At 38.0% G+C, this 15,449-nt stretch overlaps 1 protein-coding gene across 2 annotated transcripts; it reads right to left on the minus strand.

Annotated features, from left to right (window-relative positions):
- Positions 1 to 1,776: 1,776 nt before the first annotated feature.
- LOC103039515 (serine/threonine-protein phosphatase 4 regulatory subunit 3) lies at positions 1,777 to 13,722 on the minus strand. 2 transcript variants are annotated; one of them, XM_022681876.2, is made up of 16 exons: positions 13,298 to 13,722; positions 10,866 to 10,921; positions 10,652 to 10,750; positions 8,086 to 8,709; positions 7,216 to 7,293; positions 6,992 to 7,108; positions 6,356 to 6,475; positions 5,721 to 5,852; positions 5,214 to 5,310; positions 4,733 to 4,774; positions 4,460 to 4,618; positions 3,913 to 4,082; positions 3,693 to 3,832; positions 3,459 to 3,607; positions 3,154 to 3,272; positions 1,777 to 2,775 (listed from the first exon to the last, which is right to left on the minus strand). In XM_022681876.2, the coding sequence occupies exons 1-16, from the start codon at positions 13,437 to 13,439 to the stop codon at positions 2,662 to 2,664; spliced, it is 2,358 nt and encodes a 785-aa protein (XP_022537597.2). In that variant the 5' UTR covers positions 13,440 to 13,722; the 3' UTR covers positions 1,777 to 2,661. The 2 variants fall into 2 exon arrangements, with proteins under 2 accessions (XP_022537597.2, XP_022537596.2); XM_022681875.2 differs by having other exon boundaries at positions 3,154 to 3,353.
- Positions 13,723 to 15,449: the final 1,727 nt, after the last annotated feature.

The raw sequence follows: 15,449 nt of genomic DNA on the forward strand, positions 1-15,449 counted from the left end.
AAATTGACCCAGTTTGGTTTTGTTTTTTGCCTTAATGTGACAGATTTGATTCTTTCAGGAGAGTGCAGACGTCAAGTCTAATCTTTTCAAATGAGATTTAAACCTTACAAACATGGCTATTGATCAAATATGTATCTGATTCCTAGACAGAAATCAATACGAATGTGATGCATCTGTTTGCCTGTTTAAATGCACTTAGGAAGGTTTTGTCACTTAGTGGGCATCTTTGCAACAGTGCTAGACAGTTTTATCCATCTATACAGGTCATCAGAATCTGATCTCTATGGAAAGGAACTGAAGATAAAATTTCCCTTTCAAAACCACATTTTAAATCTCTGATAAAATCCTGAGAGCTCATGTTTTTTTTTGTTGAAGGTGGGAGTTTATCTGTAACCAGACCCAATGCTGAATGTTATGAACACTCACTTATTTCCTACTTTAACCAGTGACAGATCTCCTGGTTTATTCTTAAGTATGCAATAAATGTAAACAGAGATTGAATTTAAAGCTTATTTTTGTCTGTATGCATGTGCTTAGTGCTGTCCTCATTAGCCAGCACCGCTTTGTAATGAATGTGATATACATAAATGTATCAAGGTGCGCATGCATGCTGTTCCAGGGGCAGTTTTGGTTACATTACAGACAGAAACAGTTTGCTTACACTGATCACTGTAAACCATTAAGATCAGTTAGTCAGTCTTCTAACAAATGATGGCATGCTCCTGCTTGGCACGGAAGAAAGCCTATAGCCACACTTGCCCTGTGCAGATATAACTGGTAATTTTTGCAGTGAACACTTTGCATTGCATGAGCAACAATTAAGCAACTCAAGGAAACATCCAGCTTTAGGAGTGTTTACATTTCAGATGTAGAAACTTCATTTAAAACCAGATTGAAGTTAGACCACTCGTTTAAATGCCAGGCTCAAATTTAATCTGAACTTTTTTCATTTATCAAATGTATACAAATGCTGTAGAGTGGAGATAATGGTTGTAAATGGACTTGTACAAAAAGTAATGGAGAGAAACAAAAACAAAACCTTCAAGAAATCAACCCTAACCACCTGAAAATGATGTAGGTGTGGTTCCAACAGTGGTACTTAAATTGGATGGAAACTTCAGACTTAACACCAGTTCATACAAGGAAGGCCCATTCATGCTCCAGTTCCAGCTTCAATCCCTGCTTTACACAATTCAGCAAGGACCCAAACAAAGACCAAATCTCATGGTCTTCTTTTGGTGCATCTGGGATGGCATTTTGCAGGAGCATGGGAAGGTCCTGCAAGATGCAAACAGTGAGAGGAATGTCTGTTTCAGCCAAATGGTAGCTGCATCCCAAATCCTAGGCTGCAATTTATGGCCACCATGTCACAAAAATAAATGTAAATTATTCATGCGTCGCACTGCAGTTGCAAAAAAGCAGAGCATTACTGGAGACATCGCGACAAAGCCTTATTAGACTGCTCCAGGTGTATATAATCGGCTACCATGTAAATTAATTGATACATATGACCAATATGGCATTGAAAAAGAGCCTTAAATATACAGATGACCTGCATCCTAAGCTTTGGAATGCAGCTAGTGTGTAACTGTCAGAATATTTAATACTTCAGAATATAATATATAATATAGTGTGCTGGTGACGGGAGTTATCTTCTGGTGATGAAGCCACTTGCTGAGGAGAGCCTGCGCTCCTCACAGAAGAAAAGGAACGAACATTCAGACGTGGAAATTCTTCTCATGACGAAATGAACAACACAGACACCCTCAGACATGCTCCATTCAGCTGCAAAATGACTTTACTGCAGTTTAATACACGTTATTAAAATCAGCAACAGAACGTCTCGTTTTCTTCAATGAACGAAAGAATTTTGATTAAAAAGGGGTAAACTTGTCATCCCACCTTGCTGTGTGCCAAAAGAGGAGAGAGAAAATGTACACTGGCAGGAGTAGTTGTCCCCTCTTTTGAATTATAGTAATAATAAAAAAAAAAATCACTGGGGGGAAACAATTAAAAAGACGGGGCGGGGAAAAATACAGCTGTACACTACTCGTAATAAACTCAGGAATACAAGATCTCAAACATCTGAACTTGAGCTCCAAGTCATAGACAATAACAAGTTCTACTCTTTAGACCCATGCCTGGAAATCTACCCCCCAATTTCACCCTCCCCATTCAATCTCTTACTCCCTGCACCCATCCTGGATCAAGAAGAAGAAGAAGAAGAAGAAGAAGAAAAAAAAAAAAAAGACGCATGGCTCGGTAGGCTCTGCCAATCAAGCTTCCAATACTAAATGGCTAGTCCTGCTAGGCTGACTGGCTCTCATGGTAACTCCACTCTCCACTGGTGGGAGAAAATAGGAAAAAACAACTGTGGTTGTGGTGAACTTCAGCACCCCTGCTGGTACAACCTGGTACAACAGGATCAAGTGGTGGTGGGGTATTCAGGGAGGGCTCAAATGACTGTGGCAAAGGATCCGTACACCTCTGTCCTCTGCTGCCCAAAGTCTGGTGGTACTTGTGTCTGAGCAAAAAGGTAGTAGAACTGGGGGCAGGAGGGGTGTGGTTGGGGGAACTGTGTTTGGGGTTGGGTCCCTAAGCCCATAAGAACAGGACTCGGTGGCACCATGGGACATTAGAGTGGAGGACTACAGCTGTGTCTTACGAGCCCAGTCTGGGTCGCTTTCTTGGAGACATGTCTTCCTCCTCATCTTCCTCTTCTTCGTCATCTTCATCTTCGTCATCTGGGTAGTCCACAAGGCCAACCAGTCCAGTCTGGAAAAAGAAGCATGAATCAATTTAAAAGAAAAACCTTTCGGTGCGCACTGGAGGTCAGCTGTGATCCAAACTAGGGCATATATAATCTGCCTCTGATAGATGCATCATGGGACATGAGAACAATGGGGGAGTTTTTATTTTGTATTAGGCAAATTAAACTATACATATTTTGCTAAGACTTTAAATGACATTTCACATCCTGCAATGTCAGTATTGTGCACATCGTGATAATGCCGAAACAATATACTGTGCAGCCCTAGTCATGAGAATTAAAGAACAAGGTGAAAGGAAGATAAAGTATGCAGAGAAATGCTGATAGAAACAATTCAGTAGTATTAACCCCGGTGAAATGCAAAATTTGCACATCAAACCAACCTTTACCACAGGGGTGGAGGGCAGTGCTGCTGCCGCCTTTCCTGAGGAGCCAATGGGACTGGCAGGAGAGGCAGACGAAGCTGGTTTGTTGCTGGCACTGTTGTTTCCGTTGGCGGCTCCTGCAGAATGAGAGAAGGTAAACTTAAAGCTGGCAGTTGGCGTCCGCTTTGGAAGATTCTCCTTGTCCTCACATTCTTTAACTGCAACGAGATAAGAGACGTGTGTGAGGAGAAGTGGAAGTGCCTTTCCAAATAGGAAAAGAACAGGGCAAAGAAAAGAAAAACTGGGGAGTGAGCATAAGATACCTTTTTTTGTCCCCATGTACTTTCCGTAGGTTTCTGGAAATTCTTCGTCGACTCGCTTCTCAACAGCTGCTTCTGCCTCATCTTCATCCTCATCTTCATTGAACCACATTTCTTCATCATCCTCCAGAGACCGAGCATCACGACGGTACCTGTAAGCATCAAATTTTGTCATTAAAGGAAAAAAAAAGAAAGAAAAGAAACCAGATTAATTGCAAGTGATGCTCCATGTCTTACCTGCTAAGCCCTCGGCTCTGTCTGTCCTTCTCTTGCTCATAGCGGCCCTTCAGGCCTTTGAATGTTTGAACATACTCGATAGATTCAAGTGCTTTGTAGAAGTTGTCGACAATGTGAGCAATCAGAGATTTTATGTCCTCCTAAAATCAAGAAAATAAAACATATGAAGATCTGAATACCAACATTTTTAAAAGTTGCAGGCTTTTAGTCAAGTTCTTACCACTTTGATGAACTCGAACAGTTCTATGATGGCTGAGTTGAGAAGATTGTATCTTGTCCCATTATCCAACAAAGCATTAATGACTGGCTCAAATAGGTTCCCTTTAATGATGTAGCGGTTATAATACTCATCCTTCAGTCCTATTATTCTCCTCATGAACCGCAAGGCACCTGTAGAGGCAAATAACAGTTAGCACAATTCGTAGTATTACACTTATCTTTCAACACAGAAATTCCTCTCACCAAGGCTCTCTCTCACCTTTTTTTTGTTTTTGTACTACTGATGTTGCAAAGCAGCAAAAAAAAAAAAAAAAACTACTGCACGCCACCTGGACATGGCTAAAATTACTAAAAGCAGCCCATTTTCTAAATCACAGACTGATGAATCAAATATGGCTTGCAAAGCCTGTTTTGCATTATTTGCAAATTTGTAAAATGAGACACACTACCAGAACATTTACTCATTTTAACTGTGACTGGAAAATGTGACAAACGGCAGTGTACTCAGAAAAAAACTGCAATACTAATAGCCCTGCTCAGAGACTTACATAGTGCCAGGAAGGTGTGCTTGGAGTTCATAAGCACCAACACTCTCCGCAGTAGGTCTTTATTCATGATGTAGTTCTTTATGTGGTAAGTATGGTGCTCTACACAGAATGTCAGCAGCTCCAGAATCAAAGCGAGCAGCTGAGCAGTCTGGAAATTGTCTGGAGGTAGCAGAAGAAAAAAAAAAAAACACTTTAAAAACAGAAGTAAAATATTAAAGAGCAGAGTTAGTAATATTACATTAAATTCCAAGTAGTGAGACAAATCTTGCTTACCTGGACACACTGGATTAACCTTTGTGGTTTCCTCAGGTAAGTCTATGGAAAACCATTCAAACATTTAAAATTCATTCTTTATTTAAACTAAATAAAACCTTTTGGCTGCACAAGCAATCAAAGAAATCTACAACTTTAGTGCTTTCTTTGGTAAAAACTGTGATAGCCACTATCCTTTAACATGAATACGTCCCTGTAGCTAACTATTGATACAATGTCATAAAAATAACTATGGTAAAGCAGTGAGGTTGCTAAACCTTTCCACTCTTTGCCAACAATAACAGTGCTCCTTATAGCTTGGTAATGAAGCAGTGCTTTCTTTATATAACAATTTTGACAATGTATTGAGTTCTTGAAGGGCCGTCCCATTTTGTAGGGGGAGGTTTGAACCATTTCCCCTTCTAACTCAGTTAAAAGGGGAGGGGTGACACTCAAAAACAAGGAGAAATGAGATGGGGTCTAAATGTAACATAAAACTCACCCTTTCTCTCTTCCGCTGTATTGGCCAGCAGTGGGGCAGTTAGGACATGCATGCAGTACTTATAGAAAAAGCTGAGGAACTCAGTCTTCTCTGTTTTCTGGGGATTCAAGTTCAAACAGGATATAAAATTCAAATCAGTTTTGAATGTGAACCAGTTGTTGAATCTCATTACATGACCTGCTAATATACATCACACACAATTTAGGAAATGTTTTAACAATAAACAAATGATCTAACAAACAGCCATGTAGTAGATTTTAGAAACCATCCATCATAACTCCTATACAATCCTGCATGTAGAAGAACCTAAACTCATTCACATCTAACAGGCAGGGGACAGCTAACATTAACCATCACAGTTGCTATGGTGTCAGAAATAATAGGGCCTTATCTACACAATGAGTCAATTCCAAAGGGCATGTTTCTACAAATGACTACTCACAGCACACACGAAAAAGCAGAGCAGAACCATTTGTTTATTCCACTTTGCAAAGCACAGTAACTCACATTAGTGGGTGCCAACATGTTTTCTGGGTCAATGAGGGTACGGAGCAGCCCCATGAGCTGTACTGCACCACCCAGCTCAGGGTCTGAGTCGCAGATCATTTGCTTTATCACAAGGTTTATCAGTAGGACATCCTGAAAGAACAAAACCAAAGGTAAATGTATGCAAAAATATTTGTTTAGTACCAGGTATGTGTTTGGGACTCAATAATAAAAAAAGGTAAATCATACAGTATAAACAAAAACTATAGTTTACAAATGTGCAAAGAGCAAAAGGCTATATGTTCTACACATACATTTATTCAGTGTTTACAGACATATGAGCTGCATTCAAATCTTAGGCTGCAGCTGGGGCAGGCTAAAGTTTTAATGAGAAGACTGTGCCAAAGTAAAGGACCCTTTGCATAAAGTGAGGAAATGCATCAGATGTATAGAGCCATTTTGAGGATGTAAACATTCGCAACCCTCTATTACCCAAAAGGCTCTATATGCAGAGCCTGGGCACTCCAAAGCTCGGGCACAGATATTTACTCAATGCCCTTCTGTCAACACCCATCCAAATATTCAAAAGGGCTTTATGTGAAACTGATCTCATTTGAGTGCCCAAACTTTAGCTAAAATGTTCTGCTGGTACTCACATCATCATCCGCCTGCTGTGGTTCCTGCATTACAAACTCTCGGACCATGGAAGGACTAAACTCCACCAAATATGAGAAGATATCTGTGGCTGCAGCTCTCACCTGGAGATCATCCATACCCTTAAGACAAAAACAGCATTTATTAAAAAGGCATTGCTCCCTAATAACATACTTCTTTGGGATAGGGGGTGATGGAGGTCATGAGTCTTTTAGAGCACAAACTTTCTTTCCCAGATCAACATATAAACAAATGCCTAGTTAAACTAAGTGACAATTTATACTTCTGCGTCAAACATATGCCCTCAGTACCCTACGTGTAGCCTACTCCAAAGCCTGAAGTGCACCTCTACAGATATGCATCTACGACCCACTGAGCTTTGTTTCTCTTCCACACATTTCCACCTTTGAGGTTTAAACTGCAGAGGGAGGCAGAATCGCAGAGATGCAAACGCAGAAGTATAAACACACAATGCAGCGTACAGCACTCATACTATGGCGTAGACAACACTTTGAATCAATGCAGAAGAATAAACCAGCCTAACAGGTTAAGAGTTGCTACTGTTAATGGCAATCAATGCTCAAAAAAACAAAAAGAAATCAATGAATGGAACACTTTGTCAAGGGCTTTTAACTTACCATAATGATTTCCAACGCAGGGAGAATTCCTAGGTTTGCTAACGTCTTGAAAAAAGCATCCCTATTTTGAGGTTGCAGTGTTTGTGAAAAAGCACAAAACTCTTTGAAAAAGTTGACCTGTGAGAAACAAACATTACAGTTATCCAAAAATATAAACTATGGGACACTGTTTAAAACACAATATATTGATTTATTAAGGCAAGATGGCAAACTTGAGATCTTACCAGCTCTCTCCTTTTTCCCTCCTCTGTTGCTTCATCTGTTAGCTGAGCGAACACTTCCGTCAAGAACTTCTCATCCTCCTGGTAATCAATTAAAAAATATTTTTTCAGATAATTTTTATTATCATTTATTACTATGAAATATCAAACATTTATGAAAACAGGCCAGTATATAAATTAGTACAGGCCAGTATATGATATTTAAATTTGAGGAAGAAGAATGAGATTAGATGAATCAGGTCGACTGCCGACTAGTTCTAATACAATGTGTGTTCTCATAAAATAGCAACAAAATTTAGAAAAGATGCGCTGATTATTAACACTAAATTAAAATCCCTTTATTTTATTTAGTAGTCCACCCACACCCACACCCAATTTGTTGCAATGCTCCCGACACTAAGAGGATGAAGCACATGCATCCTCCAACACAAAGTCAGCAACCAACTATTTGCTAACTACCGCCAATGCAGCATCACCAGAACCCCAGTTCTGATGCACTGACTAACAGACCCCTGTGCTATGTGTCATACAAGAAAAGTACACAATCAAAGTACACCACCAGTGCCGATGTACATTTCTATAACTTAAAACAGAGGGTATATGCCCTGGCCTAACTTTAGGTGTTGAAAGGTGTTTTCAGGTTAAATTAAACCGCTGTATTGAAACTAATACATAAATATGAGCTTAAACCAATACATTTTAAAGCAGCATGGCCAGCGTTGGCCAACTTTAGTAATGTGGCCAGGATCGTTTGGTCCTTTTCCAGTATACAATCGATGATTCTACAAAAGCAATTATCTGCATTCCTAGAAAAAACAGCTCTAACTGTCAAAACTAGAGATATGTTAAGAAAGTGCAGCTGCAATGACTTACCTGAAGCATACTAACTATTTCCACCTTGTTGAAAAAGATAAATGATGTGAGTGTGGAAAGGAAGTTTTCTTCGAAGACTGATGGCGTGGGCAAGATGATATCTTGTATGTACTGAACCCGATATGTCTGGTGAATCTTCTGCCTAAGTTCTGAGTCTGTGATGGGGATGACCTCTTTAAATTTTGCTGTCTTGGTGAGGAACTCCCGGTGCCTCTTGGGCTGAACCAGTGCCGGGTCGTACTCCAGGCAGCCAACAACGTCCATGATGCAGTCATCAGAGAACATGACCTCGAACAAGGTGGCCTTATTGAGGAAGAGCACACCACGCACTATTTCATAAAGATGGTGCAGACCTTCCCGGTTGTCCTGGTCTTCGCACGTCCTAAAAAGCTGCAGGAGCTTTTTGATATAGCCTTCGCTCATGAGTGCCAGCGCCAGCTTCTCCCGTCGGATGGGCGAGGAGAGCACAGAGGTTACTAGGTCAGCTATTTCCTCCAGACGAGCCAGCTCGCAGGCGGGCAGCTCCACCAAGTGGCTGGTCTCTGGCATCTCCTCGAAGCGTTCTTCCTCAGATTCATCGATGGGGTCCTGAGTGATCTCCAGGGATGGATCTTTACCCTGCACCTACAAACAAAGGGCAAAACACATTAAGTAGGATGAAAACACTTAAAATAAAGACTAAATCCCAAATGTGTCAACAATTATTAGGAAACAACTCTAGGAATGGTGAAATATCCAGTATAAACAAACTGATTTCAATATAACAACTATTAATCTAATAAATCTATAAACCTATTATACAATAAAAAGCATCAACACTAAATATAGAACATACATTTTATATTTGTAAATAGTAGGAATGTAGCGGTACGTATTCTTTATGAACCGTCATGGTACAGGGGTCACGGTTCGGTTCATGCAAACTGCAGAATACACGGTACAGGGGGTCTATAGGAGGAACTAATGTTCACAGAAATGTTGCCCCCGGAAAGTGTAGCTGTAGCACTGTTGGTATTAGCAACTCGCTACTGACTTAGCCCATAGCCTGCCATGAGAGTTTTGCTCTGAACACCTGAGAGTGTATAATATACACAGTAGGGGTGGGAATCGATTACTATCTCACGATTCGATTCGATTCCGATTTTGGGGGCCACGATTCGATTCAAAATCGATTTTTGATTCAAAACGATTTGAATTATAAAAATTTCTGCTTCTGGCTTATGAATCTTATTGAAAAAAAACCCTCCATAATATACACTGGTCCTGGAGCAAGTAATGTGTTACAAAAACAATAAAATGTGCAGGAATGTGGGTCCTCAGTGACAGAGAAATCACTGGGATATCACAATGACGTTAATGAACAATAAATAAATAATAAATAACACTGCTTTATTACCAGGCTACTAGCGGTGGTGTGTAGGTGACGCTGCTGGGCTGATGTGATGATAGCAGTGGAGCGCTAAAGTTCAGGAGCAGCTGCTGATTAACTAGTTAATTTAAGGTCGTTGTATTTCTTCAGAAAGGGGGCAGGAGGTGGAGAAATTAATTCATATTGTCCATTCCTTAATTCCTCTGTGATGAGGAGCTGAAATGAGCTCTGATTAGCTTATTGTTATTTTTCCGTTCCGCCTTAAATGCTGCAGCCCGCAGCCACCTGTAGCGTTATTTAAGGTGGAACTGGAAAGTTAGCTTGTTAGCTAGCTAACAGTTACTGAAACTAACTACTAGCGATCTTTTTTATGCTTGTTATGAAGCATTCTGCCATAAAACATTGAAACTACACGTTAATCTAAGGTAATATAGTGCTTGTTCTGCCATCTTACCGGTGATTCTCAAACACCTACGCTCTGTGTGTGTCTGGAAGACCTCGGTTTGAAGGGACAAGCGGGTTGCCAGGTCCAACAAAAATACCCAGCCCAAAATCAGTCCAAAACCCGCCCCTCAGAATCGATTTTGGGACATTTTAAATCGATTCTGAATCGTAGTAAATGAGAATCAAGATTCTTATGTGAATCGATTTTTTGGCACACCTCTAATACACAGGAGCTATAGGACCCGCCTGTTGCTGTTAAATCAACTGTGTGGGACTACTGTGCATTCCCTGTGAACTACAGCAGGGCTGGAAAGCAAGTAGTGAACCGAACATAGCCTACACAGCCTTTTTATACAGCCGGTGTGAAAAGAAAAAGCACCAGCAGGTATTTAGGCACAATTATTCTCACTTTTTAGACTGCCCATTTGTGAAATGTATTACAGTAAAAGTTTCTATCAGAGCAATATTTAACAACACATTTTAGGTATACCAATTTTAAAAATATAAGCTGCTAAGACTGTCCCATCCAGAACGTGTGCTTGGCATTTCTGTAAACCATGGGTAATAACCTCACACCTGTATTACGATAAATTAAACACAATTACACAATTAAAGGAAAAACACTGCTTTACATTGGTACAAACTTTGTTTTTGAGTTCTTCTCAATATACTGCTAGAAGATACGTAGAAATAACTACTTGATTTTCCAGCCTCAGTAACAGATAATTTGCAAAAACACATTTAACTGTTTACCTGACAGATCTTCTCCCAGATTTCATCACAACCTGCCTTTTCCTGGAAACTTAGGGCAAGATCATAATTTTCTGCTTCGGACCAAACGATGAGTGTATCCTAAGAGAAAAACATGAACATTTACAGAAATAAGAAGCTGTATAGATAGCAAGTGTCCTTTAAAGATTGAAACCAATAATTAACCCAAAACACAAAACTGTGGATCAACACTTACTTGTTGCTTTTGATATGCTGTATTTGGACTGATTTTGGACTCCAACAAAAGTGAGCCTGAAAAAAAAAAAAATCCAGAAAGCACACATCACAAAATTTACCCAAAGTTAATAAGAGATTGAGGAGTGGCACTTAAATTGCTTTGCTGTCAAAATAATTACATAATTACATAAAGATGAAGTGTCCCGTAGTAAAGATTCTTTCTTTGACCTGTTTTAAATACAACCGTCCACAGATTCATCACTGTTGTATATGTGTAGAAAAAGCCCAGTCCACCAGGCCTAAACATTTTAAGTGTGTAAGACCATTTACAAAGGGTGACTGGCTTGTCAGTGGTTAGATGATTAACATCAAAAACAACATGACTCAAAGGTGGCACTATATCCTGCTGAAGAAATGTGAACTTGATTAGCTGTTCCACATCTAAACAGACATCTATCAAGATTCAGTACATGCATCATTCACCAATATGAAAGTGAAAGGGATGATTAATTACACAGTCGCATGCTGTATATAAAATCAAAACAGATGAAGTGTATATGAACAGTAGGGTATAATCACCAGTTATTTACGGAATTTATTCAAATCTGAATCAGAAATTCAATTCGATTTCTGATTTATTTAGGTATATTTACAGTAAGCATAGTTTTTTTTTTTTACCTTTTATTACGTGAAGGACTAACTCAGCACAGTAACATCCATTTTTGTTTACATTCATTATAAGATTTAAATAGTATTATTCATTATACTTATTTACATTTATCCTCATAATGCGAACTTAAATAAATAAATAAATAAATCAATCCCAGCATTAAAAAAAAGCATAGGAAAGTCGTACTAACACATTGGGCAACACTCTGGATGACCTGTTGACTGCTTAGTAGTCTCTCTCCTTATCACTCTTTTAAAATCCTGATAGCCTTTACTCTATACTTACCACCTAATCTAAGTTAATAAGAAACAATGAATGTTTACTTGCCTAGAAATTGCTAGTTTAAGTCTGTTGTTATTGTACAAGCAACACTCAACCTTGCCTTGATTAAAAATGTCAGCATTCACGTAAAGGACCATTCCTTTTTTTTTACTTTAACAGGCTTTGTACACAACAACCTAATTATGTTTTCATTTGTAAACAAGTAGCACATTTAAAGTGATGTGGGAGGTATTGTTTTTCCATTTAATTTAAATTAACCTACTGAGATTTCCTCTGGTAGCTTATATAGTATGTAAAGATAAACAATAGTGATTACTATGCCAAAAAAAAGTAATACATTTAATCAAATTAATTTGATTAATTTTGCAGCCTTTTTTAAATAAATTGCTTGAAATACTTCAGTACAAACTATTTTAAATGTTTTGGTACTTCCAATTAAGTGTGGAGTTTAAATAACTCTTAAAACGTTATGAATGTGGACTTGTTTTTTTCTCATTGTTTGATGTTTGAAAGCAGTGCATTTTTATAAGCATTTCTACAACAATGTTCACTTTACTCAAACATATACCTATAAACAGCAAGATCAAAGAAACTGATTATGAAACTAGAGTGGTCTCTAGTGGGTACCTCTCTGAGATTAATTTTTGCAGAAACAGAAATAAAAAATCTGTAAATGTCAAAATATAACGAATAAAATCATTAAATTGGCTCTTTCCTGACCTTTATTTTAAAATAAATATTTTCCTAAATACAAATCAAACAGTTAATGTCCTCCAAACCTTTAGTTTCATTATGGTTGTCTAGTTTTTACGTCTGTTTTTAAACATACAGAATTAGGGTTGATTCATTTTACTGGCATGGAATTATTAAGTTGAGTAGAGAGTGGACAGACAGCTTCTCTAAGTGTCCTGTAGGAGATTTCAAATCCCTCAAAATTTTCAGAATGTAAATAAGTTATTTCACTCCAAAGGAGAAAAGGGGGTTTTGTATCACCTACACCTGTAGCCCTTACACGGGACAAGGCATTTTAAGAGGTTTTATAGGCGGAGTTAAACACAATGTATTCTATTAAAAATATCAAGAACTAACAGTGTGGCGGAAAAATAAACTGTTGTTGGGGACAAAAGTTGTGAGTCTCTGATAAATCACAATATTGAAATACTTATTACTTGTAACTAAATATGTAATTTGTATTGTGTGTAACGTTAAACTCCACCAAAAGCATGATGGGAAATAATCTCAAAAAGAATCTAGTTGCAGTCCTGAAAACAGTTAACAGTTATCATCAGTGTTTACTACATCTTATCCTGTCACTAAACGTGAGTCTAATCTTTAGACTTTATTCTGTTAAAAGCCTTTTCAGAGTCTTTTTAAAGTCGTGTAGCGTATAGACAGCATTAAGATAAATAGATAGCTAGCTAAACTGACTAGCTAACAAGCTAACCGTTTCATGTAGCTTAGCTTAGCTTAGCTTATCCTTGCTTTAGCATTAGCCTTACCGTCGGATTCAGCCCGAACCAGCAGCGATATTCCCTTCAGTCTCTCCACATAAGTAGAGGAGACGTGCCCGGTCCCTCTGTCGTCCCACTGTCGGTCTTCGTTGAGCGTGTAAACTTTAACCCGCCGCCTGGTGTCCGACATGGTCGGTCTCGGTGAATCGGCTCCGTGAACGCCGCCGCCGCCGCCGCTGTTGTTTTCTCCGCTGTTTTTTCCTCAACCCCGGGCTTTAAACTCTGTTACTAACCGCATGTTCCCCCACACGAGCTCAGAAACGCACTTCTCCACTCTCTACCAGCCCGAAGATCTCCCGCTCCTCATTTACCAGCACTCCGCTCACTAAAAACAACCCCCAGACCAGTTTGATCTCCAGCGGCCGTATTCTCTCACCCACCGACCGCCATCTTGTAATCCGATCTGGTGTTAGTGATGGTGACTCTACAACCAAACGAATCGTGACTCAGACAGTAGAATCGGTTCACAAGCTCCAACGAGTTAAACCCCATACAAAGCTCTGGAAAAAAATAGAGATAATGTGTGATAATGTAATGTATTTTTATAAAAAAAAATAATAGCATTAAATCAGTATTATTAATAGTATATATATATATATATATATATATATATATATATATATATATATATATATATATATATATATATTTTTTTTTTTTTTTTTAATGTTGTGATTTTATACAGCTCTTTAATATTTTCATTTAACAGAAGAGATTTTCTTTTTAGCTTGTTCATTTTGTTGCTACAGAATACCTTCCGAAATTCTCAGTGCAGGTACAAAATAAGAGAGAATTTCTCTTTTCTTTGTTTATTTAGACAGTAAACATAGCTACAGGGTGACTATAACATTGTGGATATGCCTTAAACAAAATAATAAAGAAAAAACAATAGCGAAACAGTAAATACATTCAATTAGACATTAAGGCATTAGCTGCAATTAAAGCATATACTGTACACACATACATAGCAGAACAAATAATATCAGTGTTGTCTTAATGTCTAATTAAGTTTATTTAGCTAGAACATGTGTATTTCTTCTTTTTATTTGTCATGAAATTTTGACACAAAACAAATGCCATATTTGCATTTTTATTCCTAAAAGAGGCAAGCAAATATGTTTTTTTGTTATTGGTATATTTTTTATTATTATCTTATTTATATCATTAATACAAAGGTGTATTTTTTAAGATTACCATAAATTACCAACTAAATTACTAAGTAGAAAGAATAATTGTATACATAAATGTGAGGTAATTTATGTTTTGTATTTTGTATAATAGGCCCATGCTATGTAATACTTTTCCAGAAATACTAATTAAAAGCTTGGTGTTTTCTATAAAATAAATATTATATTTTGTTAACTCAGTGTGTGCTGATGAAATCCAAAGTGAACGGAAGTGAATCTCTGAATCCGACGTTCAACTCATTAATCGGACAGTTCAAAAGAGTCGGTTCTGTGAGTTGAATCGAACTCCCCTTTTCTCCCTTAAAACATCAATCAAAGCACTGTTCCGCCGCGGGGTCTCCCGAGAGGGGCTACGGCAGCCGACTGGGGATCGGCAGGGAAAACGCGCAGGTTTGTTAGTTCGTTTTCTCATTATTATTAAATTATATACAAAAATAAACAATAAAAAGAGGACAAAAAAGGAACATCGGAAATTATTTGGGAATCCTGTAATATTTTCAAAGATTTTTTTAAATTTACTTTTGGCAAGTCTCTGAATCTACTTCAAAGATTTAAATGATTGAAAACCATTAAGTCATCAACCATTTAAATCACCATTAATTATAACTAGTGTCTTTGTATTATGATATAAAACAACAAAAAGTGTTGTCCAATAGAAGACAGCAAACTTGTATTCATGTCCCCACTTACCCTAATTACATTGCAAATAATGCACTCTTTTTTGCTGCTAATGTAACCATAGTTTTTTTTTATTATAATTCATTTGATATTTTTTTCTCAAAAGATAAATCAATTTATATGAAATTGCGATTTCAACACACGTCTCCCAGCACTGTGGTCTTGCAGTGTAGAAGAAGACACTTTAATAATTATTATTAAAATGTATATTATTATTTGTAGGAAGCACCTTTCACCTAAAATCATTGTAAGTGTAGATTCAAAGCCCCAACCAT

Source organism: Astyanax mexicanus, chromosome 25, assembly GCF_023375975.1.
Source record: "Astyanax mexicanus isolate ESR-SI-001 chromosome 25, AstMex3_surface, whole genome shotgun sequence".
NCBI classification, from domain to species: Eukaryota; Metazoa; Chordata; class Actinopteri; order Characiformes; family Acestrorhamphidae; genus Astyanax; species Astyanax mexicanus.